This window comes from Aethalodelphis obliquidens, unplaced genomic scaffold, assembly GCF_003676395.1.
Source record: "Aethalodelphis obliquidens isolate GAN/ISIS:26980383/991018 unplaced genomic scaffold, ASM367639v1 scaffold9, whole genome shotgun sequence".
NCBI lineage: Eukaryota > Metazoa > Chordata > Mammalia > Artiodactyla > Delphinidae > Aethalodelphis > Aethalodelphis obliquidens.
In genome coordinates this window covers 8,586,857-8,614,448 of record NW_020837953.1, presented here as the reverse complement: position 1 = coordinate 8,614,448, position 27,592 = coordinate 8,586,857, and the positions used below count along the sequence as shown (strand labels likewise).

The 27,592-nt window shown below is 41.5% G+C and overlaps 1 protein-coding gene across 3 annotated transcripts; it reads left to right on the top strand.

The window, feature by feature from the left end:
• On the top strand, nucleotides 1-27,531 carry CPT2 (carnitine palmitoyltransferase 2). 3 transcript variants are annotated; one of them, XM_027108503.1, is made up of 5 exons: nucleotides 1-245; nucleotides 12,330-12,410; nucleotides 14,176-14,282; nucleotides 24,548-25,852; nucleotides 26,881-27,531. In XM_027108503.1, the coding sequence occupies exons 1-5, from the start codon at nucleotides 94-96 to the stop codon at nucleotides 27,210-27,212; spliced, it is 1,977 nt and encodes a 658-aa protein (XP_026964304.1). In that variant the 5' UTR covers nucleotides 1-93; the 3' UTR covers nucleotides 27,213-27,531. The 3 variants fall into 3 exon arrangements, with proteins under 3 accessions (XP_026964304.1, XP_026964305.1, XP_026964306.1); XM_027108504.1 differs by lacking the exon at nucleotides 1-245 and adding an exon at nucleotides 10,791-10,924; XM_027108505.1 differs by lacking the exons at nucleotides 1-245; nucleotides 12,330-12,410 and adding an exon at nucleotides 14,370-14,421.
• The last annotated feature ends 61 nt before the right edge of the window (nucleotides 27,532-27,592 follow it).

Genomic DNA, 27,592 nt, shown 5'->3' with positions numbered 1-27,592 from the left:
CGCAGCGTCCTGGGGCACTGAGGGCGGCGGCCTAGTCTCTGTAACCAGAGCTCCGCATTCTCCGTGTTCTCGCTGCTGCCGCCTTCCGGGACGATGGTGGCCGGCCTGCTGTTGCGCGCCTGGCCCCGGGGCCTTGCTTTTGGCCCGGGAGCCCTCAGTCGGCTCCTAAGCACAGGCTTCGACCCGGGCCAGTACCTGCAGCTGAGCATCGTGCCCACTATGCACTACCAGGACAGTCTGCCCAGGTGAGCCCGGCCTCCCGGTCCCCGCCGTCCACGCGAGCTGGGGTTTGGCCCCAGCCTCTCTCCAATCACTCACGCCTATTCTGCTGAACCCTCTTCCGCCTCTAAAGTTTTACCTGGGACGCTGCCGCATCCTCCAATCTGAAAATCCTGTGACTTTCAGGATCTCATGGTACTGGAACTTCAGAATGCCCGAATTCTCTTCCAGAATCCCCCGCTCCCCTCAGCCATTGTTCTCTCAGATTTTCTCTCCTGAACTCTTCTCGAACTCCTACAAAAAACCGACTTCCAATCAAATATCTAATTGTCCCTCACATTTCTCCCTGAAAAACGTCCAACCTGCATATCGCCAACACGACCCTTAGCCCTCCAACTAGGTTGTCTCCCCGCATTCCTGCACAGAATATGGATCGGTCAATTCCTGATACATAATAGGTACTCTCCCTCAATTTCTCCCAGCACGCCGCCTTTTTCACGCCTGTTACTCATAACCTCAGCCCCACTCCCCATGCCTCCAGTCCTCCTGTATTTTAGCACGCTATCCTCCCCCAGGCAGATTCAAGTATTCATCTTACCCTCCAAGTCCTCAGCATTCTAAGTCCAATCTTCACCTGGAAACCTTTCACCCCTACCAAACCTTCCTCAACACGCCTCCCACCCTCCTCCCTAACCCACATTACTCCCTGCAACTTCAGCCCACCCTCACAGAATTCTAGGCGGCACCCTCAGTACCCCTCCCCAAATCTTCTTATTCACATTAGATACAGAGCCCACCCAAAGTCTGTGCCTCCTCACCATAGCTACGCCCCCGCCCCCTTCTAAAACACTTCTCCCAGAATCTACTTCCCCTGTGAAACACAGCTCCCATACATCTTCCTTCTCCTTCCCTCATCCAGTATTTTCTTTAATTCAGCTTCCAGTTTGCCCAGTCTTTGAACTCCCAGCCTTACTCTAAGCTGCCAGGTCTCCTCCAATATTAGAAATGTCCCTAAATTCCTTCATCTCCTAAAACCAAACTTTAACTTCTCTACCTACTCACCAGTTAGTTCCTGGTGCCAAGTTCCAAATTTGTTTCACAGAGCCTTTTTACTTCCTTTCTCCCCAAGCTGCCATTAGGGATCTCCCTCCCAGTCCAGGGGCTGGAGACCCTACCCCATGAACAGAACAAAGATTGTCACAGGCATCAACCCTGACTACTAGGTTGCTGTTTTTCTCTACAGCTGGGAACCCCTTAACCCATTGTCCTCACTGCCCACCCCCATCCTCTCAGGAGTATCAGCTGAGGGATTCTTGTCAAATTACAGTGTGCAAACATCTAAAACAAGTTAAAATGGGATTATCTAGCCCCAACGCACTGTTTAAATTTGGCAGGAGGATGGGGAAGAGAAAGAAAAAGTCTCTGTGCCTGTGAGATAAGCCTTGACCTCTTGACTATGAGCTGAGCCAGTATGTGGGGGAAAGGTGAGGAATGACAGAGCCTGTCTTCACTTGCCAAGCCCAGCAACAGATGGCCTTTAACTTTCAGACAGTCCCGGGCCCCACCCAGGTGTAAGGTCAGAGGGGTTTTCTCCATTTTAGAATTGGAAAGCTGGGAAGAATATTAAGAATATCAAAGAATATCAAGATCATTTCCTCTAATCCACAGCACAGATATCTTGGAGCTACAAACAGTAGCGCTCATCACCCGTGTATAACTTTAACTGATGACTCCCTCTCCAGGCCTCCACCACCTCACCTGTAAGTTGGAAGTTAGATAAGATAAGATTCCTTTTATCTGAGATTCTGGAGAGGTAAAATGAATTGTCTTTCACACTCGTTTTGATGTCACACTTGGTGAAAAGCCCTGGCTTTGAAGTCTGGTAGAACTTAAGTTTCAGATTCTGGATCTGATACTCTTTCTGTATAGCTTCAGGCAATTCAGTCAACCTCTTTGAGCCCTAGTTCTTACCTGTAAGGTAGGAACAGAAAGCACAATTCATAGGGCTATTGTGAGGCTAGAGTGAGATAAGATGCCAAAATAGGGAACTGTCCTTATTAGTTGGCATGGGAAGGACTAGTCCCTTAGTATTAAGTGGTCCAATTGGATCTCCCTCCTTACCTCTTTCTTTTCCTATTATATCACTGCCTTTTAATCAAGTGGCTTTGGACTTGCTTTCCTCTAGGAACCTTTGCACTATCATTTGCTTGGTTTTTAGGTGTTATGTTTTTTTCTTTGCTCTTTTTCAGTGTAGTCAAATATACAAAACATAAAATTTACCATTTTAACTATTTTTAGGTGTACAGTTCAGTTAGGTTTTTTTTTAGGGTTCTATGTATACACACTGAGCAGTTAATTTCAGAATATAAAAATGCAAGTCCAAAGCAGAGAAAGGGTGGAACAACCTGACCTACACATTCACATTATTAATTTGATAACCATTTATTAATAGGGATTTGGAGACCAGTCAGTCATGTTGAGGAGCTTACTGTATAGTGGGGGAGATTTAACAGGTAAACAGTTATGATATAATGGATAAGTAGCAAGCAGCATCTCATGGTGGTTACAGTCATGAGATAGGAGTCAGATTTGATTTTTTTAAAATTAATTAATTAATTTATTTTTGGCTGCGTTGGGTCTTCGTTGCTGCACGCGGGCTTTCTCTAGTTGTGGTGAGTGGGGGCTACTCTTTGTTGCGGTGCGCGGGCTTCTCATTGCAGTGGCTTCTCTTGTTGCAGAGCACAGGTTCTAGGCATACGAGCTTCAGTAGTTGTGGCACGTGGGCTCAGTAGTTGTGGCTCGCGGGCTCTAGAGCTCAGGCTCAGTAGTTGTGTTGCATGGGCTTAGTTGCTCTGCAGCTTGTGGGATCTTCCCGGACCAGGGCTCGAACCCGTGTCCCCTGAATTGGCAGGTGGATTCTTAACCACTGTACCACCAGGGAAGTCCCGAAGCACAGAGTCTTAACTACTGAATTTCCAGGGAAGTCCCTCTGCCCATTTTTTAAGTCAGGTTGTTTATTTGATGTTGAATTGTATGAGCTGTTGATATATTTTGGACATTAGCCTCTTATTAGTCATATCATTTGCAAATATTTTCTCCTATTCAGTAGGTTGTCTTTTTTTTTTATTTTGGATGGTTTCCTTTGCTGTGCAAAATCTTTTAAATTTGATTAGGTCCCATTTGTTTTTGTTTTGTTTTGTTTTTGCTTTTGTTTCCTTTGCCTTTAGGAAACAGATCAAAAAAAATATTACTGTGATTCATGTCAAAGAGTGTTCTGCCAATGTTTTCTTTTAGGAGTTTTGTGGTTTCCAGTCTTACATTTAGCTCTTTAATCCATTTTTAAAAAATTTTATTTATTTATTTATTTGCGGTATGTGGGCCTCTCACTGTGTGGCCTCTCCCGTTGCAGAGCACAGGCTCCAGACGCGCAGGCTCAATGGCCATGGCTTATGGTCCCAGCCGCTCCGCGGCATGTGGGATCTTCCCGGACTGGGGCACGAGCCCGTGTCCCCTGCTTCGGCAGGCAGACTCTCAACCACTGCGCCACCAGGGAAGCCCTTTAATCCATTTTGAGTTTATTTTTGTGTATGGTTTGATAAAATATTCTAATTTCACTCTTTTACACATAGCTATTCCATTTTCTCAGCACCACTTAAGGAAGAGACTGTTTTTTCTCTATTGTATATTCTTGCCTCCTTTGTCATAGATTAATTGACCATAAGTGTGTGGTTTTATTTCTGGGCTCTCTCTTATGTTCCATTGATCTATGTGTCTGTTTTTGTGCCAGTACCATAGTGTTTTGATTATGCTAGCTTTGTAGTATGGTCTGAAGTCAGAGAATGTGATATCTCCAGCTCTCTTCTTTCTCAAGATTGTTTTGGCTATTTGGGGGTCTTTTGTGTTTCCATACAAATTTTAAAATTATTTGTTCTAGTTCTGTGAAAAATGACATTGGTATTTTGATAGGGATTGCATTGAATCTGTAGATTGCTTTGGGTAGTATGGTCATTTTAATGATATTAATTCTTCCAGTCCATTAACAAGGTATATCTTTCCATCTGTTTGTGTCATCTTCGATTTCTTTCTTCAGTGTCTTATAGGTCTTTTACCTCTTTAGTTAGATTTATTCCTAGGTATTCATTTTGATGCGATTGTGAATGGGCTTGTTTCCTTAGTTTCTCCTCCTGATAGTTCATTGTTAGCATGTAGAGTGCAACAGATTTCTGTATATCAATTTTGTGTCCTGCAACTTTACTGAATTCATTGATGAGCTCTGGTAGTTTTTTAATAGTGTCTTTAGGATTTTCTATGACATAGTATCATGTCATCTGCAAACTCTGACAGTTTTGCTCCTTCCTTTTCAATTTGGATTCCTTTTATTTCTTTTTCTTGTCTGATTGTTGTGGCTAGGGCTTCCAATAGCATGTTGATTAAAGGAGCAAGAGTGGAATTCCTTGTCTGGTTCCTAATCTTAGAGGAAATGCTATCAGCTTTTCATCATTGAGTATGTGTTAGCTCTGGAGTTATCATATGTGACCTTTATTATGCTGATGTGTGTTCCCTCTGTACTTACTTTGTGGAGAGTATTGTCATAAATAGATGTTGAATTTTGTCAAAAGCTTTTTCTGCATTTATTGAGATGATCGTAAGGCTTTTATTCTTCAATTGGCTGTTGTGATGTATTACATTGATTTGTGGATATTGAACCATCCTTGCGTCCCTGTGATAAATGCCACTTGATCAGGCTGCATGATCTTTTTATTGTATTGTTGGATTTGGTTTGCTAATATTTTACTGAGGATCTTTGCATCTATGTTCATTGGTGATATTGGCCTGTAATTTTCTTTTTGGTGTGGTATCTTTGTTTTTTGTATCACGATGATGCTGGCCTCTTATAATAAGTTTGGAAGCATTACATCCTCTGCAGTTTTTTTTGGAATAGTTTGAGATGGATGGGTGTTAACTGTTCTCCACGTGTTTGGTAGAATTCACCTGTGAAGCCACCTGGTCCAGGACTTTTGTTTGTTGGGAGTTTTTAAATTACTGATTAAATTTCATTACTGTTAATTGGTCTATTCATATTTTCTATTTCTTCCTGGTTTAGTCTTGGGAGATTGTACATTCCTAGGAATTTGTCCATTCCTTCTGGGTTGTCCATTTTATTGGAATATAGTTGTTCATAGTAATCTCCTTTGGTCCTTTGTATTTCTGTGGCATCAGTTGTAACTTTTCCTTTTTCATTTCTGATTTTATTAGTTTGGGCCCTCTCTCTTTTTTATTTGATGAGTCTGGCTTAAAGTTTATCAATTTTGTTTATCTTTTCAAAGAACCAGCTCTTATTTTCATTGATCTTTTCTATTTTTTTTTAGTCTATTTCATTTACTTCTGCTCTGTTCCTTATGATTTCTTTCCCTTTACTAACTTAGTGTTTTGTTCTTTCACTAGTTCCTTTAGGTGTAAGTTTACATTGGTTATTTGAGATTTTTCTTGTTTCCTTAGGTAAGCTTATAGCATTATAAACTTCCCTCTTAGAACTGCTTTTGCTGCATCCCATGAAGTTTGAGTCATTGTGGGTTTTTTTCCATTTGTCTCCAGGTATTTTTTGTTTCCTTTTTGATTTCTTCAGTGATCCATTCGTTGTTTAGTAGTGTGTTGTTTAGCCTCCACATGTTTGTGTTTTTTGCAGTTTATTTCTTGTAGTTGATTTCTAGTCTCACAGCATTGTGGCTGGAAAAGATGCTTGATATGATTTCAGTTTTCTTAAATTTTCTGCGGCTTATTTTATGGCCTAGCTTGTTTTGTGACCTGTCCTGAAGAATGTTCCATGTGCACTTGGAACAGTGTATTCTACTGTTTGGGATAGAATGTTTTTTATGTATCTATTAGGTTCTCTGGTCTAACATGTAATTTAAGGCCAGTGTTTCCTTATTGATTTTTTGTCTTGATGATCTGTACATTGATGTAAGTGGGGTGTTAAACTCCCCTACTATCACTGTGTTACTGTCAATTTCTCCATTTATGTCTGTTAATGTTTGCTTTATGTATTTAGGTGCTCCTATGTTGGGTGCATATATATATATATATATATATTTTTTTTTTTTTTTTGCGTTACGCGGGCCTCTCACTGTTGTGGCCTCTCCCGTTGCGGAGCACAGGCTCTGGACGCGCAGGCTCAGCTGCCATGGCTCACGGGCCCAGCCGCTCCGCGGCATGCGGGATCTTCCCGGACCGGGACGCGAACCCGTGTCCCCTGCATCGGCAGGCGGACTCTCAACCACTGCACCACCAGGGAAGCCCGGGTGCATATATATTTAAAATTATTATACCTTCTTCTTGGATTGATCCTTTGATCATTATGTAGTGTCCTTCTTTGTCTCTTGTAACCATCTTTGTCTTAAAGTCTGTTTTGTCTAATATAAGTATTGCTATCCCGGCTTTCTTTTGATTTCCATTAGTATAGGATATCTTTTTCCATCCCCTCAAATCAGTGTGTGTCTTTAGATCTGAAATGAATCTCTTGTAGGCAGCTTATATATGGGTCTTGTTTTTGTATCCATTCAGCTACTCTGTGTCTTTGAATGGAGCATTTAGTCCATTTACACTGAAAGTAATTATTGATATGTATATTCTTTTTTTAAACATAAGTTTATTGATTTATTTATTTTTGGCTGTGTTGGGCCTTCGTTGCTGTGCACAGGCTTTCTCTAGTTGTGTCAAGTGAGGGCTACTCTTCGTTGCGGTTCGCGGGCTTCTCATTGCGGTGGCTTCTCTTGTTGTGGAGCACGGCCTCTAGGCTCACGGGCTTCAGTAGTTGTGGCATGCAGGCTCAGTAGTTGTGGCTCGCGGGCTGTAGAGCGCAGCTTCAGTAGTTGTGGCGCACGGGCTTAGTTGCTCTGCAGCATGTGGGATCTTCCCGGACCAGGGCTCGAACCCGTGTCCCCTGCATTGGCAGGCGGATTCTTAACCACTGAGCCACCAGGGAAGTCCCGATATGTATATTCTTATTGCCATTTTGTTCATTGTTTTGAGACTGTTTTTGTAGTTCTTTTTTTGTTCCTTTATTAGTCCTTTTTCTCTTCTCTTGTGATTTGGTGACAATCTTTAGTCTTACCTTTGGGTTCCTTTCTCTTTTTTCTGCGTGTTATCAATTATAGATTTTTGGTTTGTGGTTACCATGAGATTTAAATATAGCCATCTGTGTATATACATGATTGTTTTTAGTTGCTGGTTTCTTAATTTCAAATGCATTTTAACAGCCCTGCATTTGTACTGTCCTTCCATATCATGATGACGGTTTTTGACATCATATTTTAGATCTACTTGTTTTGTGAATCCCTTAACTGCTTATTGTGGCTATAGATGATTTTACCAGTTTTTTCTTTTAACCTTCCTACTAGCTTTGTATGTGGTTGATGATCTAACTTTTTTGTATATTTGCCTTTACTGGTGAGCTTTTTCCTTTTCTAATCTTCATGTTTCTAGTTATGACCTTTTCTTTTTTGCTTAGAGAAGTCCCTTTAACATTTTTTGCAAAGCTGGTTTGGTGGTGCTGAACTCTTTTAGGTTTTGCTTGTTTGAAAAACTTTTGATCTCTCCATCAAATCTGAATGAGAGCCTTGCTGGGTAGAGTATTCTTGGTTGTAGGTTTTTCTTTTTTATCACTTTAAATATATCATGCCACTCCTTTCTGGCCTGCAGAGTCTGCTGAAAAGTCAGCTGATAATCTCATGGGAGTTCCCTTGTAAGTAACTTGTTGCTTTTCCTTTGCTGCTTTTAATATTTTCTCTTTATACTTAATTTTTACCATTTAATTACTATGTGCCTTGATGTGTTCCTCTTTGGGTTCATCCTGTATGGGACTCTTTGTGCTTCCTGGATTTGGATGTCTGTTTTCTTTCACATGTTAGGGACATTTTCAGCTATTATGTTTTCAAATATGTTCTCTGCCCCTTTCTCTGTCTCTTCTCCTTCTGGGATCCCTATAATGTGAATATTAGTACAGTTGATATTGTCCCAGAGGTCCCTTAAACCATCCTCATTGCTTTTCATTCTGTTTTCTTTTTTTTGTTCAGCATGAGTGATTTCCACTACCCTGTCTTCTAGCTCATGTGATCTGTTCCTCTGTATCATTTAGTCTCCCGTTGATTCCTTCTAGTGTATTTTTCATTTCAGTTAGTGTATTCTTCATCTCTGTTTGATTGTTCTTTATATTTTCTAAGTCTTTGTTATAAACGTCTAACTTCTTGCTCTGTGCATCCATTCTTCTCCTGAGTTCTATGATCGTCTTTACAGTCATTACCCTGAACTCTTTATCAGGTAGACTGCCTGTCTCCACTTCACTTAATTCTTCTTCTGGGGTTTTAGTTTGTTCCTTCATTTGGAACATGTTCCTTTGTCACTTCATTTTGCCTAACTTGCTGTTTTTATCTCTGTGTATCTGGTAGGTTGGTCATGTTTCCCAATCTTGGAGAAGTGGCCTTTTGTAAGAGATGTCCTATGTGTCCCAGTATTGCACTCCTCTTTTGTCACCAGAGCTACGTGCTCTAGAGGTGCCCCTAATGTGGACTGCGTGGGTCCTTCTCCTGTGGTAGGCTGACTACCATGGGCAGTCTGATAGGCTTGGTTGTCCCCTGGTCTGGTTGGTTGCCAGGCCCTGCCGTGTGCAGAGGCTGCTGGCTGCCAGTTGGCTGGGCCGGGTCACAAGGTGGTTGGCTGCAGAGCTCCGGGGGTCCCAGGGCTAGTACTGGCTCACTGGTGGGCAGAGTCAGTTCCTGGGGTCTGGCTGCAGGGCCCAGGGGGCCCAGAGGTTCCAGATCTGGTGCTGGACTGCTGGTGGATGGGGCTGGCTCCTGACACAGCTGTCTGCGGGGTCAAGGGTGTCCCGAAGTTTGTGTTGGCCTGCTGGTGGGTGAGGCCAGGGCCCAACCAGCCCCAGGGCAGGTGCTGCTGGCCTGCTGGAGTCTGAGCTGGGTCCTCCAGCTGAGGGGCTGTTGTTGCCCTGGGGCTGGTGTCCACCAGCTAGTGGGTAGGCTGGTCCTGAGGCTAGAGCAGGCTTACTGGTGGGCAGGTCAGGGATTTGAGGGCTGGTGCCTGCTCACTGGTGGGTGCATCTGGGTCCTGTGATCTCTGGCTGCAGGGCCCTGGGGGTCCTGGGTCTAGTGCCTGTGCACTGGTAAAATTCCTACTTTTAAAGTGTACAGTTCCATGGGGGAGGGTTATATAATCACAGCGTTGTGCAGCTATCACCACTATCTAATTCATCGCCTCTCCCCGTCATTGCAGTCATTCCCCATTCCCCCAACACCCTTGGTAACCACCAGTCTACTTTCTGAAAAGTGACTTGTTTAAAATTGGAACTCGGGTTTGTTTGGCTTCAAAGCTTAGGCTTTTCCAGCATAGCACACTGTCCCTAAACAAAGAACGAATCCACAGTTGACAGGATTATGCCCCCTTGCATACCTTCAGTTTTCTTCCTCGTTGCCTGCTTGGAAGAGCCTGTGTAAGTGTCAGAGTTGATTCTGTCAGAGCAGGGGGGAATCACCGATGGAGTATCCAGTCAGAAGAGGGCAGAGGAGCCAGTCTTGAGAAAACTGGCACTTTTAGGGCAAGAGGACATAATGGAGGAAAACAGAATCAGAAGAAGATGTCAAAACCAACAGAATGGGAGAAGAGAATCTCTCCATCTTCTGCATCCTTAAAGGATCTCATGGTCTGCAGTCTGATGGGGAAGAGAGACATAAATACATAAATGCCTCTAAAAATGATAGAGAAGAATATAGGGTCCTGGGGTACATAGAGGGGTAAAGGAAGGTAATCAACTAATTCACTTAACACACATTGAGTACCTGTTCTGTGCCAGCCCACGTGCCAGTGGAGGTGAGAAAAGGGGATTCAGAGGAAGAATCCTAATGAGTGGTGAGCTCCCCTCTCTATACATCACCATAATCATGTGAGCCAACTCTGCATTTCTTCCCAGCTCCACATTCGGTGACATCATGTTGGTAGCTTGAACTTGGCCATGGTGGGAGATTTACAGAAATTGGTAAATGCTACAAATCAGGGCTTCACCCCCTACCCACCAGAGAGCTGGTTTACTAACCCAGCATTCCTTGGAGTGGATAACAGATGAGGATGGGGAGAAGGTGGTACAATTAGATTTGAGAGGAAAGAAACGTGTTTGATGTTGATGGCAGGTTGTGGAGGTTAGGAGGGTATCGGTCCTTCCTAGAAGTTGGGGAGTGGCTTTCTTTGAGGAGAAATCTGAAGGCAAGTGGTATTTACCTATAACCATATCAGAGAGATTAAGTGACAGAGCTGGGACTTAAGCCTAGGTCTGATTCTAAATGTCCTTGTCTTTTCACCATCAGTAGTTCTTATACTTTTAGACTTCACAGATCAGTAAAATTATAGGGGAAAATACTGTTATCAACATTATTTCTTAAAAAAAAAAGACCTTTAATGACTCTCACCCTAAAAGGGGGGGGGTGGGACAATCTCAGAATTAAGAACAGACTTTTCATGTAAGCAAATTTAGCTTTGTGAAAAGCTCACTGTACTGTCCATGTTTGTTTTATTTCCTTGTGAACCAGTAACTTCACAACTATGGCCATCTTCTGCAAGTATCAGATAATCCAGTGATATGGACTATGTTGTTATTTGACATTTACAACGAGGGTATTTTATAGAAGGCAAAAATATAGACTTGGTAAGTTTAGCATATTCATTAAGTGATCTTTGATAATTTTTATAGAAAACAGGTGACTTTGTATCCATGATAATAATTTTTTTGTAGAATCTATACTGCCTTAATTTAGTTCCATTGAGAAAATTCAGTTTGTTGTGCTAATAACTCCAAAATAAATCATCACTCTGAAAACTTACTTTACCCCACTAAAGTAAGCTCAAGCTAGAGTTAACACTCCAGAATCTTTTGAATAAGGACTGCTTTTATAAAACTGCCATTGCCTCTAATTTAGAATTGTTTAAAAAGAAGGTAAATTTTCCTTAATGTCCCTACTGTATCAAAACAAAGTCTTGAGAAAGGTAAGTAGGTAACTTTGTACTTAATGAGATAGCTGAGCTAGTGTTAGGGATTTTCTGCATAAGTCCATGTAAGGGGACCTACAGTGTTACAGTGTTGTGAATGGTTACTCAGTGCAGCCTAAGTCCATGATGGCTGTAAATTCAGATTTGTTTTTTGACATTGTATTTTGGATAAACATGCATTGAAAAATAAACTGAAGAACTACAGTGTATCTTATTAGTAAGGTCTTAAACTGTGTTTTATGGATAACTTTCAGTTTTCCTAAATGGCTGCTATATTTAGCTATTTTGAATGTATCAGTGTTCATTTTGAGTTGGCAGAGGTAACCTAACAAACTTGGATTAAGTTTTGGTACTAGGGGATATATCTTTCAGTAAAATTATTAACATGAAAAAAAAAAGTATGCCTCACAACATACCCCTGGTGTTTTCATTTCACTGTGGACCTGTAACTTCATTGCCATAGCTGTCATTGGGAATCCACCGGTAGAGAATGATGAGTAAGTAAGCACAGAGGAAGATTTGGTTCTTCCTCACAGGACTCCTGGTGAGCTGGGCATGGCTTGATGGTCGATCCCATGGTTGGCTGGCCCATTGGACAGACCTGTGTTTCCCTTTTGTATGATTCTCTGTCATAAAATACACTAGAAAATTTAAAAAATAGAAGTTTTTTTTCATCTTGGGAGAGAAAAAGACAGTCGTTCAAACTAAGGGTAGAAATAAAATCAGTGCCAGTACAGGGTTAACACAGGTATTATAACAGTGACAGGAAACAGGAATTTTGGGGCAGCTTCTGCTTCCCCATTTTGAATCTGTTAGTGTGTTTACTAATTCAGCTTATGAAATTCATCATTAATACATTAAAAAGTTATTATTTTACTTTAAAAAAAGAGCTACCAATTATACTTAAATTCATCTATTCTCATTTGTAAGTGGCTTCCTTTTGTTGTTTGTTTTTTTTGGAAAGAAGTTAATTATCCAGTAATTATTGGTTAGTTTGGGTTGGGAAGCTAGTTAACCTCTTCCACAGATTGTCACCCTTACACTTGACCTTACTTTCTTCCCAGGCTGCCTATTCCCAAACTTGAAGACACCGTTAGGAGATACCTCAGTGCGCAGAAGCCTCTCTTGGATGATGGCCAGTTCAGGTAAAAGCTGAGAACCCTGAATGGCCATGGATGGGTGGCTCAGGGGAGGCTGGCAAGTGCCGGGGAACCAAGTTTCAGGGAGTGTCTGTGATTTGATTGGGTCACCAGGCACCTAGGACCTGGTCTTTACGTTTGCAAGTTCAGGAAATAGATTTTTCACTCATGAAGGGCTGACCAGGCCCTGAGGTGAGAGTCTCTTTAACTAGACTCAACAGGCAATGGTTTATAAGCCAGAATGCCAAATTTGTGCTATCTTGGTGGGTGTTACCTGGTTGGCTAGCTGGTACCAGTCATTTACAGGGGGCGTGTGCTCTTGGTAGGGAGGTTCATTAAGGAGAGCATGTGGCAGACCAGAAGTTTGCTTGGTGAGCATATGTACTGGGTTGGATAGTGTGCCCTCCAAATTCATTCCCTTTTGAGAACCTCGTTATGTGACCTTATTTGGAAATAGGGTAGTTGCAGATGTAATTAATTAAGATGAGGTCATACTGGAGAGAGCTGAGTCCTTAATCCAATATGATTGGTATATTTATAAGAAGAGGAGAGACACAGAGACAGCCATGTGAGGACAGAGGCAGATTACAGTGGATTAACAAGCCAAGGAATGCCAAGGATACCTGGTAACACCAGAAGCTAAGAGAAAGTCCTGGAACAGATTCTCCACTGGAGTCTTCAGAGAGAATATGGTCTTGTCAGCACCTTGATTCTGTACTTCTAGCCTCCAGAACTGTGAGAGAATAAGTTTCTGTTGTCTTAAGCCATCCAGTCTGTGGTACTTTGTTATGGCAGTCCTAGGAAACTAATTCAGTATGGAATTGGAAAATAATATTGGATATTGTTAAAAAGCGGATTCCATCAAGCTCTTGTATCCTGGTATAGTACTCTTTTTCCACAATGGGAATTTGTCGTGCAAATAACTGGCCTTCTCATTAGAATCACGGAGTCCTTCAATGGACAGTGCTGGGAAAAAAAAGATGAACCATTCATAATGTAGTCCTCTGCTTTTAAATATTCCACATTAGTCACTTGAAGCTTCTATTGACATGGTAATGATGTAATAGCTACCTGCTACTAAGTATTATGTTTCAAACTATCCTAAATCCTTAGCTCTTATAAATATTTTAAAAATCATGTAAGGTGGTATATTATCTCTATTTTACATATAGAGAAACTGAGACTGAGAGAGATCAAGTAACTTGTCCACGGTTATACAGTTTGAAAGTAACAGAGCTAGAATTCAAACTTAGCTCTTCTTGGCTCCAAAGCTTATATCATTTTCTCCATGCCTCCTAGATTACACATTATTTTATGAGATGTGGATTCATCTTCCTAATCAATCATTTTAAGATATCCTAGATTTATCTGTTTAGATTGATTCCTGTTCTTCTGACCAGAGGTACTTTCTGATCTCAGTCCCTGGTTCTAGGGATATGCTATTGGGGACCCAAAGTTCTGTGATGAGTTCTTGGCCATGAATCTAAAAATCGTCTATTCCCCAGCCGCATAGCACAGGGAGATCAGCTCAGTGCTCTGTAACCACCTAGAGGGGTAGGATAGGGAGGGTGGGAGGGAGACGCAAGAGGGAGGAGATATGGGGATATATGTATATGTATAGCTGATTCACTTTGTTATAAAAGCAGAAACTAACACACCATTGTAAAGTAATTATACTCCAATAAAGATGTTAAAAAATAATAATAATAAATAAATAAAAATCATCTATTCCCTGCCATGGTTTGACTCTATCTTTTTTTGAACATTTCAGGAAAACGGAACAATTGTGTAAGAGTTTTGAAAATGGGATTGGAAAAGAACTGCACAAGCAGCTGGTCGCTCAGGACAAGCAGAATAAACATACGAGCTACATTTCAGGTGGGTAGGCAAGGCTGTGGGCTTGATATTTCCAGAGCCCTCTGTAATTGAAAGCAAGTCATCTTCTCTCCTGTTTTAATCTCACAGATATTTTTGGTGAGACCAGCACTGAAGTGTTATCTCATCCTCTCTTCCTGAGGTAAACATTAAGGTTGAGTGAGTTCATCCTCCACTGAGGTGCTGCCTGGAGTCCATGCTCAAGAGCAGTAGCTTGCCTGCTCTGTAGGTGGGATCAAGACAGAACCTAATCATTGGTTCTGTCTGTAAAGGATGCAGGATTTAGTCCTATGTCCTGTGTGTATCATTCTAGGTCCTTCACGGTCTGGCCCAACTGCCCGATCCAGCCTCATCTCTTATCATCCTCCCTGACACACCCATGCTTCAGCAAAACTGAACAACTCCTTCCCTCAACCCGTTAGTCTTTCATTCTTCTGTGCCTTTATCCATGTTGTTCGCCCCACCATTTTTTACCTGGCAAATTCTTCCTTTAAGACCCAGTTAGGGTGGTTATGAGAAGTTCAGGACAGGGGCTAGGCAAAATGGGAGATGGGGATCAAAAGGTACAAACTTCCAGTTATAAAATAAGTCAGTCCTGGGGATGTAATGTATAACCTGGTGACTATAGTTAATAATACTGTATTGTATATTTGAAAGTTGCTGTGAGTATAGATTTTAAAGCTTCTCATAAGAAAAAAAATTTTCTACGTATGTATGGTGATGGATGTCAGCTAGACTTATTGTGCTGAGCATTTTGCAGTATATACAAATATCAAATCATTATGTTGTACACTTGAAACTAATATAATGTTATATGTCAATTACATCTCAATTAAGAAAAAGAAAAAAAAAAAGATCGAGTAGGATGATTTTTCTATGAAACCTTTCAGCCCTTCTTCCCATTCAGAGTTGGTTGCTTTCACCTCTGTTCCCACAGCACTTCTTTTAACTCAGTTTATATTTTTAATAAGGTTATACATGCATATAGTTTAAAGAATCAGATAGTTTTCTCAGGCTTGTTAGGAGAAACAGAAATTTCCTGACCTTGCCCTAATTTCTCACTTCTCATTTTCCCCCATTCTCTAAATTACTGACTCATATTAATGCATCTTTTGTAGTTTTAGGCATTATCTATTGATGTCTCACTGTAAAAGATTAGGATTTAGCAGTCTCTTATATCCTCACCACATTTCTATCCCCTCATTGTCACAGTATAGTTATTTGTAATTTTCGTTTGCTCAATACCTAGTGTTTACACTATTATAATCATGTAAACACTATTGTCAGCTGAATTGTGTAGCACATTGGAATTGTTTTTCCTTTCCCATATGAACTTTGTTTTCTCTGAAGTTAATAATTCTACTTTCTTTTGCTTTCTATGTGCTTAATAATTTACCTGGGATTTTTTTTTTTTTTTAATTCTCATCTTCCTTCCTAGTCTGTCTCGAATTTGCTTTTTGCTGGTTTGTTTTACCCTCTTTTCTTTCTTCAGATGTTTCATAATCCTTCTCTGTTGTCTTAGATCTGAATGAGATATTTAAAAGTTGTGGCAAGCTCTGTAGATGAGGGCGTGCTTGTCAGTCACAGCTTCACTGTAATGTGATCAGCTAAACCATTTCCTCGGGGTGCCCCTAATGTTGGTGTCTTTGGGTTAGACTCCCAGGGAAGGCTTTTCCGGTAAACTGCCAAAAGGTATTTTCCTGTTTGCTTCTGTCGTAGGAGTGGGATAAGGGAAAAAGGCTTGAGCTCTCATATGTAACTTATGTCCCCCAATTTTACTTTCTCCAGTGAATAAAACTTAAGTCTCCTATTTGGAGTGGGGAGGGAATCTGGGGTGTGGGGTGGGGGTTTAATTGAACAGCGCTTCAACCAGATATATCTAGGCTGCTACTTCCTGAGCCCTCTGGGGGTTCTGCTGTGTAAATCATACTGTTTCTTGGCTTTCTCTGCTGCCAGGTTAGGTTGAATTGGCTAGAGAGCTTTCCAATTTCTAATATTTGTTCTTTTCTCGTCTCTCATTCTCTTTGCCTTATTGGTTTCTGTCTCTTTAAATTCTTTTACTGAACAGATCAGAGGCATAAATTCATGTCTTCTTTTGTCAAATACGTCTTGCCCCCATTTTAATGCATTGCATTATGTTTTAATTCTATTTGTCTCCTTCATCAGAGTTCTTCTGAATTAAAGTCCATGCCCTATTCCTCTCTATATCCCCTGGGCCAGGGCCTGGCACAGCACTGATTCGCAAGGAATGAAGGGACCAACAAATGAATAATAGATAAATTCATGTCCATTAATCCTTTTCCAATACTTTATATGTAAAAACTATTTCTTTGAATCAAAGATAGGCTATATTTGATTAGGAATTTCCTAATCCCACCAGGAACTTCCCTTGAAAACACATTTTCTGATAAGATACTGCCTCTGGAATTTTTACAAGCAAAACATCCACAGGAATACAGAGGGCTGGTTGGAGTGATTCACTCGCACTGATAGTTATTTCTAATTGCTTTTCAAGCATTTCCTAAAAGAGGGAGTGCAGTAATGTACATAGTACACAGAATGATGGTGAAGACTTTCTGCCATATTAGGGAGACAGTCAGGTGTGAATGTTGTCCCTGAAAGGAGATGAAGCATGAGAAACCTAAGCGGATGGGGTGGGAATTAACAACTATTCTATTTCAGCATGAATGCCAGTGAGGTATTATTGTTTTTTATTTCTGTAAGTGTCAAAAAAGGAAACGGAATGAGGAAGAAAAAGTAATTAATAAACATTAGGGAAATGTAAATCAAAACCACAATGATGGTTACCCACCAGAATGGCTCCAATCAAATAAGACTTATAGTAACAATAACAAATGCTGCTGAGGATGTGGAGAAATTGGAACCCTTGTATACTGCTGGTGGTAATGGTTCAGCCACTTTGTTTTTTTTTTTAATTATTTTATTTATTTATTTTTGGCTGCGTTGGTTTTTTGTTGCTGCGCGCGGGCTTTTTCTAGTTGCAGCGAGCGGGGGCTGCTCTTCGTTGTGCACGTGCTTCTCATTGCGGTGGCTTCTCTTGTTGCGGAGCATGGGCTCTAGGCACGCGGGCTTCAGTAGTTGTGGCTTGCGGGCTCTAGAGCACAGGCTCAGTAGTTGTGGCGCACAGGCTTAGTTGCTCCACGGCATGTGGGATCTTCCCAGCCCAGGGCTCGAACCCGTGTCCCCTGCATTGGCAGGTGGATTCTTAACCACTGCGCCACCAGGGAAGCCCTGGTTCAGCCACCTTGTAAGGCACCCTGGCAATTCCTCAAAAGGTTAAACATAGAGTTCAGTCCAAGATGGTGGAGTAGAAGGACATGGAGCTCACCTCCTCCCACAAATACATCAGAAACACATCTACATGTGGGACAGTTCTCACGGAACATCTACTGAAAGCTTGCAGAAGATCTCATACAACCAAAGCTGCAAGAAAGATCTCGTGTAACTGGGTAGGACGAATGGAAAAGGGAGAAGAGGATGTGGGACAGGACCTGTGCTCCTGGGAGGGAGCGGTGAAAGAGGACAGCTTCCCTCACCCTGAGAACGTCCTTCACTGGCTGGGAGGTCCACCAGGACAGATAGGGAGCTTCAGAGGCTGGAGAGGAGAGTGTGGGAGCTGGCTTGCCGCCCTGCAGGGTAGAGATACACCAACATAGATGGTTCTGGCCATGTTGCCACATTTCTGAGCCCAAGACGCGTGCCTGCTGGTGTGTGCAGTGACTGGGTGCTGAAACTCAGGTGTCAGAGGACAGACCAGGGAGAGGACACGGTTTGGCTGTGGGGAGACATCCCAAAGGGCCTGGAGTGTGACCCAGGCTGCAGCTGGGGGTGCACACAGGATGGAGCATGGGTCTGCCATAGGAGCCCCATTGTCAACACACGGGGGGAGGGGGTGGGCCTGCCATAGCAGCCTCACTGTCAGCATGCTCACAGCAGGGTGTGACTCCAATCACCACAGATGCTGTGAACTTTGTGGGTGGCACACATGAAGGCGGGCCTGAAATCTGAGCTTATCGCTGGCGATCCCACTGCAGGTGCTGGGTTGCAGCTTTGGCAGGTTGCCGCTCTGGCAGAATTTGGGTTCAGGACTGCACGTGCCTGCCTGGGGGCTGTCTGAGCTGATTACCAGCAGTCCCACTGTGGGTGCAGGGAGGTGGCCCCAGTGAGTTCTCACTATGGTGGATTTGGGACCAGAACCACGCATGCCTGAAGGCCATCTGGGTCGATTGTAGGCGGGCTCAGGGAACACAACTCCAGTGGGTTTATGGAGCAACCACTTTGTGAGTGCACCTGCACGCTTAAGGGACCTCAGGTTACCAGAGCCCCCAAGCAAAGGTGTCCCCCAAGGGCAGTGCCAGGCAATAGTGGTCTTTGTGGGTGCTCACACCAGGTGGCAGGCAGCATCACAGAATCGCACGTCCTGGCAGACAGTTCCTGGGGAGAAACATGCAGCAGCTCCTTTCCCAGAAGGAGTGCTCCAGTCCCGCCTACTTCACACCACAGCTTAGAACCAGATCTGGGGACTTCTACTACAACAACTGGGGAGCAGACCCTTCCCCTCTGCCGGGCTGTGACATCCACAAAGCAAAGAGGAGGCCCCACCCAACATCCAGTGCGGGCTCTGGTCACCACAACACCAAACACACCCCCTATCAAGGGTACAAGGGCCACCCTGAGGAAAGAGATGGCAAGCATCCATACCAAAAACAGCCCTCACACGAGAAATTTTGGATTCAAGCAGGCTACACAGGGACACTCCCACATAAATACAGCCCTTCAAGACCACAGTAGATAACTCTTTCTCCTAAATTCACAGTCGGAGAAATATAAGAAAAATGAAAAAGCAGAGGAATTACTCCCAATTAAAAGAATAAGAGAAATCCCCTGAAAGAACAATGAAACAGATGACCACTCCAGTCTACCAGACCACAAGTTCAAAAAGGAAGTAATAAAAATGCTGAAGGAATTAAGAAAAGCTATTGTTAGAAATTCAGATCATTGTAACAAGGAACTAGAAACTACAAAGAGGAGCCAATCAAAATTACACCACTCAATTGCCAAGATGAAAACAAAGCTAAAGGCAATAAATAGCAAACTAAATAATGCAGAAGAATGAATAAGTGATCTGGAAGATAGAATAGTGGAAATCACCCAAAGAACAGCAGACAAAGACAAATAAAAAAAAGTGAAAGCAACATACGAGATCTATGGGATAACGTAAAGCATGCCAATCTACACATAATAGGAATCCTAGAAGCAGAAGAAAGAGAAAAGGGGATCGAAAATGTACTTGAAAAAATTATGGCTGAAAACTTCCCAGACCTAAAGAAGGAAACAGATTTCCAGGCACAGGAAGCACAGAGGGTCCCAAACAAAATGAACCCAAACAGACCTACTCTAAGACATATCATAATTAAAATGCCAAAAGTTAAAGATAAAGAGAGAATTCTAAAAGTAGCAAGAGAAAAACAAATAGGCAGTTACAAGGGAACCCTCATAAGGCTATCAGCTGATTTCTCTACAGAAATTTTGCAGGCCGGAAGGGAGTGGCAAGATATATTCAAAGTCCTGAAAGGGAAAAACCTGCAACCTAGGATACTCTACTCAGCAAGATTATCATTTAGAATAGAAGGAGAGAGAAAGAATTTCTCAGACAAGCAAAAACTAAAGGAATACAGGAATACTAAACCTATCTTAAACTAAATATTGAGAGGTCTTCTCTAAATGGAAAAGAAGCAAGAATCTATAGGAAAGAGAAAACAACAGTAGAAGAGATAAGTATATAAAAGGATTAAAGCTCACTGAAATAAGTCAGTACATAGGTTTAAAATTTTTTTTTTAATTGTATGAAAGCGATTACAACTACAGTGTTCAGCAAAAGAATAAACATGAAGATGTAAAATGAGACATCAAATCACAAAATGTGGGGGAGGGGAGTAAGAAAATATAGATCTTTTAGAATGTGTTTGAGCTTATATGACTACCAGTCTAAAGCAAGTAGATTTAGTGATGGGTTAACATACTTGAAAATCAGAGTAACCACAAATCAAAATCATATTTAAAAGATTCACAAAAAAAAAACAAAAAGAAAAAAGGTACTCAAGCATAATACAAAAGAAAACCATCAAACCACAAAAGGAAAAACAAAAAGAAGAAACAAAGAAGATATACAAAATCAACTGAAAAACGAGGTTTAAAATGACAATAAATACATACTTATCAATAATTACTTTAAATGTCAATGGACAAAAGGCTCTGATCAAAAGACGTAGAGTGGCAGACTGGATAATAAGACAAGAACCTACAATATGCTGCCTACAGTAGACCCACTTAAGGGCAAAGAACACATATGGATTGCAAGTGAGGGGATGGAAAAAATATTTCATGCAAGTGGAAATGACAAGAAAGCAGGGATAGCAATACTTAAATCAGACAAAATAGACTTTAAAACAATGTCATAAAGAAAGATAAAGAAGGACACTGTATAATGATAAAAGGATCAATACAAGAAGAGGATATTACATTCATTATCCTATATGCTTTCAATATAGGAGCACCTAAATACATAAAACAAATACTAACAGACATAAAGGGAGAATTGATGGGAATACAATAATAGTAGGAGACTTTAACACCCCACTGACGTCAATGGACAGATCTTCCAGACAGAAGATCAGTAATGCAACAGAGACTCTAAATGACACAATAGAACAGATTTAATTGATATCTTCAGGACATTACATCCAAAAAAACCAGAATACATTCTTTTCAAGTGCACATGGAATGTTGAAGAGGAGGGAACACTCCCAAAGTCATCCTATGAAGCCACCATCATCCTGATACTAAAACCAGACAAAGACACTATCAAAAAAGAAAATTAAAGGCCAATATCTTTGATGAATATGGATATAAAAATCCTCAACAAAATATTAGCAAACCAAAGCCAACAGCGCATAAAAAAGATCATACACCATGATCAAGTTGGATGCATCCCAGGGTCACAAGGGTGGTTCAGATATGCAAGTCAATCATGTGATACACCACATCAACAAGAGAAAAGACAAAGACCATATGATCATCTCAGTAGATGCAGAAAAAAACATTTGATAAAATTCAACATTCATTCATGATAAAAACTCTTACCAAAGTGGGTATAGAGGGAACATATCACAATATTATAAAAGCTATTTATGACAAACCCACAGCCAATATACTACTCAACAGTGAAACGCTAAAAGCCTTCCCACTAAATTCTGGAACAAGACAAGGATGCCCACTCTTACCACTTCTATTCAACATAGTATTGGAAGTCCTAGCCAGCAATCAGATAAGAAAAAGAAATAAAAGGTATCTAAATTGGAAGGGAAGAGGTAAAATTGTCATTATATATAGATGACAGGATACTCTATATAGAGAACCCTAAAGACTCCCAAACACAGAAACTATTAGAACTGATAAACGAATTCAGTAAGGTAGAAGGATACAAGATTAACATAGAGAAATCAGTTGCATTTCTTTACACTAACAATGAAATATCAGGAAGACAAAGTAAAAAAAAATCCCTTTTAAAATTGTGTCCAAAAAAAGTGAAATACCTAGGAATAAACCTGACCGAAGAGATGAAAGACTTATATGCTGAGAACTATAAAAACATTGATAAAGGAAATTGAAGGTGATTCAAAGAAATGAAAAGAAATACCATGCTCTTGGATTAGAAGAATTAATATAGTTAAAATGGCCATACTACCCAAAGCAATCTACAGATTTAACATGATCTGTATCAGATTACCCATGACATTTTTCACAGAACTAGAACGAATAATCCTAAAATTTACATGGAACCACAAAAGACCCAGAATTGCCAAAGTAATCCTGAGGAAAAAGAACACAGCTAGAGGCATAATCTTCCCAGACTTCAGGCAATACTACAAAGGTACAGTAATGTAAACAGTATGGTATTGGCACAAAAACAGACATATGGATCAGTGGAACAGAATAGAGAGCCCAGAAATAAATCTACACACCTACAGTCAATTAATCTACAACAGAGTAGGCAAGAATATACAATGGAGAAAGGACAGCCTCTTCAATAAGTGGTGCTGGGAAAACTGGACAGCTACATGTAAAAGAACGAAATTAGAACATTCTAACACCATATACAAAAATAAGCTCAAGATGGATTAAAGACCTAAATGTAAGACCAGATACTATAAAATTCCTAGAGGAAAGCATAGGAAGAACATTCTTTGACATAAACCACAGCAATATTGTTTTAGATCTGTCTCCTAGAGTGATGGAAATAAAAGCAAAAATAAATGATTGGGACCTAATTAAACTTAAAAGCTTTTGCACAGCAAAGGAAACCATAAACAAAATGAGAAGATAACCTGCGGAATGGGAGAAAATTTTTGCAAATGATGTGACCAACAAGGGATTAATCTCCAAAATTTACAAAGAGCTCATACAGTTCAGTATCAAAAAACAAACAACCCAATCAAAAAATGGTCAGAATGGGACTTCCCTGGTGGCACAGTGGTTAAGAGTCTGCCTGCCAATGCAGGGGACACGGGTTCGATCCCTGGTCTGGGAAGATCCTACATGCTGTGGAGCGGCTGGGCCCGTGTGCCACAACTACTGAAGCCCACATGCCTAGAGCCCATGCTCTGCAACAAGAGAAGCCACCACAATGAGAAGCCCGTGCACCGCAATGAAGAGTAACCCTGCTCGATGCAACTAGAGGAAGCCCGCACGCAGCAACGAAGACCCAACGCAGCCAAAAATAAATTTATAAATAAATAAATAAATTGTATATCTTAAAAAAAAAAGGGGGGCAGAAGACCGAAATAGACATTTCTCCAAAGAAGATATACAGGTGGCCAACAGACACATGAAAAGATGCTCAACATTGCTAATTATTAGAAAAATACAAATCAAAACTACAATGAGGTATTACCTCACACCAGTCAAAATAGTCATCATCAGAAAGTCTACAAATAAATGCTGGAGATAGTGTGGAGAAAAGGGACTGTTGGTGGGAATGTAAATAGGTGCAATATGGAGAACAGTATGGAGGTTCCTTAAAAAACTAAAAATAGAGTTACCATATGATCCAGCAATCCCACTCCTGGGCATATATCCGGAGAAAACTCTAATTCGAAAAGAGACATGCTCCCCAATGTTCATAGCTGCACTATTTACAGTAGCCAAGACATGCAAGCAACCTAACTGTCCATAGACAGATGAATGGATAAAGAAGATGTGGTATATATATACGATGGAATATTACTCAGCCATTAAAAAATGAAATAATGCCATTTGCAGCAACATGGATGGACCTAGAGATTATCATATAAACTGAAGTAAGTGAGACAAAGACAGCCATCATATATCACTTATGTGTGGAATCTAAAATATGATACAGATGAACTTATTTCCAAAACATGTTTGAAACAGACTCACAGACATAGAAAACAAACTTATGGTTGCCAAAGGGGGAAAGGTTGGCGTGGGGGAGGGATAAATTAGGAGTTTGGAATTAACAGAGACACACTAATATATCTAAAATAGATAAACAACAAGGACTTACTGTATAGCACAGGGAACTATATTCAGTATCTTGTAATAATCTATAATAGAAAAGAATCTGAAAAAGGCTAGGTATATGTATATGTATAACTGAATCACTTTGCTGTACACCTGAAACTAACACAACATTGTAAATCAACTGTACTTCAATAAAAAAAGAAAAAATTAATAAAAAATCAAACAGTTTCAGTCAAAAAAAGGGGGGTTAAACATAGACTTACCATATGACCTAGCAATTCCACTCCTAGCTATATCCCCCAAGAGAACTGAGAACATATGTCCACATGAAAATTTGTACATACCAGCATTATTCAAAATAACCAGTAAGTGGAAACAACCCAAATGTCCATCTACAAATGAATGGATAAACAAAATGTGGTACATTATTGGAACATTATTTAGCAATAAAAGGAAATGAAGACTGATATATGCTATAGCATGGATGAACTGTCAAAACATTATTGTAAGTGATAGAAGTCAGATGCAAAAGACCACATATTATATGATCCCATTTACCATTTATGAATTATTGCAGAGGAAAAAAATAATCAGAAAATTCCATCCTCTGGAGGTTAATGTCACTTCTTCTGAATATGCTTGATTTTTTTTTCTTTAGGAACTGCATTAACTCTTTATTGTTGTTTTTAATTTTTATTTTTTAGGTCCCTGGTTTGATATGTACTTAACTGCTCGAGACCCAGTTGTCCTGAACTTTAATCCATTTATGTCATTCAACCCTGACCCAAAGTCCGAGTACAACGACCAGCTCACCCGGGCAACCAACATGACTGTCTCTGCCGTCCGGTTTCTGAAGACACTTCGGGCTGACCTTTTGGAACCAGAAGTGTTCCACTTGAACCCTGCCAAAAGTGACACTGATACCTTCAAGAGACTCATACGCTTTGTGCCTTCCTCTCTGTCCTGGTATGGCGCCTACTTGGTCAATGCATATCCCCTGGATATGTCCCAGTATTTTCGGCTTTTCAATTCCACTCGTTTACCCAAACCCAGTCGAGATGAACTCTTCACTGATGACAAGGCCAGACACCTCCTGGTCCTAAGAAAAGGACACTTCTATGTCTTTGATGTCCTGGATCAAAATGGGAACATTGTGAGCGCCTCAGAAATCCAGGCTCATCTGAAGTACATTCTCTCAGACAGTAGCCTGGCCCCCGAGTTTCCACTGTCATATCTGACCAGTGAGAACCGGGACATCTGGGCAGAGTTCAGACAGAAGCTGGTGAGTGGTGGCAACGAGGAGACCCTGAGGAAAGTGGACTCTGCTGTATTCTGTCTCTGCCTAGATGACTTCCCCATTAAGGACCTTGTCCACTTGTCCCACAACATGCTGCACGGTGACGGCACAAACCGCTGGTTTGATAAATCCTTTAACCTCATTATAGCCAAGGATGGCACTGCTGCTATCCACTTTGAGCATGCTTGGGGCGATGGTGTTGCAGTGCTCAGGTTTTTTAATGAAGTGTTTAAAGACAGCACTCAGGCCCCTGCTATCACTCCACGGAGCCAGCCAGCTAACACTGACTCTTCTGTCGCCGTACAAAAACTCAACTTCAAGCTGAATGATGCTTTAAAGACTGGCATTAGCGCTGCTAAGGAAAAATTTGATGCCACCATGAAAACCCTCACCATTGACTACATCCAGTTTCAGAGAGGAGGCAAAGAATTCCTGAAGAAGCAGAAGCTGAGCCCTGACTCGGTGGCTCAGCTGGCCTTCCAGATGGCCCTCCTGCAACAGTACGGGCAGACAGTGGCCACCTATGAGTCCTGTAGCACTGCAGCATTCAAGCATGGCCGCACCGAGACCATCCGCCCGGCCTCCATCTTCACAAAGAGGTGCTCTGAGGCCTTTGTCAGGGAGCCCTCCAAGCACAGTGCTGGAGAGCTTCAGCAGATGATAGCCAAGTGCTCCACGTACCACAACCAGCTGACCAAAGAAGCAGCGATGGGTGAGACAGGGTTTGGGGAGCATGCCCTTAGGTCTTGTTGCCCTCAGCACTGGGGTAAGCCTCAGCACTATCCTACCCCACATCTGATTTCCGCCTCTTCACTAGGTTTAATCCACCTGCCAACTGATTATTATTTTTTTCTACCTTAGCAGTCCAAACAGCCAGACTAGCCATTAGGGTTCAGAATATTCTCTCCTCTTAAGCAAGGATGGGGAAATGCATCCAACTTCGTCCTCATTTAAGGTCACTTTCAGCCATGTTACATACTCTCTTCCTATTATTTATTGGTCATCAGACTCACTTTTGACAACGTAGGATTTCTAAGCCCACGGCCTCTCTTACTTCACTTCAGTTGAAGTGTATTGGTTGCCTGTAAATAGGCCAACTCAGAAGCTCTTCCCAACCTAAGTGTCATCTTTCTTTGCCTCTTCATAGTAAAATTCGAGACCCAGAAAGGACCTGGAGGATCACACAGTCCAGTTCCTTCATGTAGCCAAAGTCCTGGAACTGAAAGGGACCTCCAAGACATTCTAGTCTCATCCTTCTCTAATTTTATAAGTATGAAACTGAGACCACTGGCTCAGGGTCACGCAGCAAATTATCAGGAAAGCGGAGATTAGAACCCTGGTCAAATACCCCTTCCATTTTGTTCCACTGACTCAGTCTTGTCTTTTACACTTGATTTGGACTTTGGCTTTTACCTTAGTTTTTGAGTCCATAGTGTGTTCTCCACGTACTTTTCTTGACTGTTTGACTAAACTGATTCAATTTCAAAATTTTAAAAATCATGTTCATTTTAGGCTGATTTTTAGCTCAGCTGTTCACAGCTTTTTAAAAAGGAATATTCTAGAATGAACTGAGCCAGAGGTTAGCAAGCCGGAGGTGTGCATGCAGAGATAAACAAACCCTTCTTCCACTCTTAAGGATGCTGTGAAGGTGCTCCTGCCATGGGTCGGAGGTTTTACCAAGTGAGGTCCCTTTCAGTTCTGAGATTCTTAGACTCTGGTTTTCCATTTTGTCTCTGACAGGCCAGGGCTTTGATCGACACTTGTTTGCTCTGCGGTACCTGGGAGCAGCCAAAGGGATTGACCTGCCCGAGCTATACCTGGACCCTGCGTATAGGCAGATAAACCACAACATCCTGTCCACGAGCACGTTGAGCAGCCCAGCAGTGAACATCGGCGGCTTTGCCCCCGTGGTCCCTGATGGTTTTGGCATTGCGTATGCTGTTCATGACAACTGGATAGGCTGCAACGTCTCTGCCTACCAAGGCCGCAATGCCCACGAGTTTCTCCAGTGTGTGGAGAAGGCCTTAGAAGACATGTTTGATGCCTTAGAAGGCAAAGCCATCAAATCTTAACTTCTGGGTGGATGAAAAGCCTCTATTCCTTCATCAACATGAAAACTGGGGCCTCTGTAACCAGTAGGCACTGTTCTGTGACTAATGAAACTAATTGTGAGGTGCCTGAGCACCAGTGCTATAAGGTTTGAGCTTTAAAACCGTGGTTTTAAAGCTAAACATGTAATTTCCAAGTGGAACTAGATCACAACTAAAGATAATGTGAGATTTCAATTTTAAGGACATTTGATCAGGAGGTAAGACTTAGAAAATAACTCAGGTGTATTTATTGTGGAAGCAGAAATAAAATGCAATTCATGCTTAGAGGTGGTTCCTCTTAGGTTTTGGGTTTTTTTGTTTTTGTTTTTAATTGTTTAACCTTGTTGCCTAATCCCCACAAA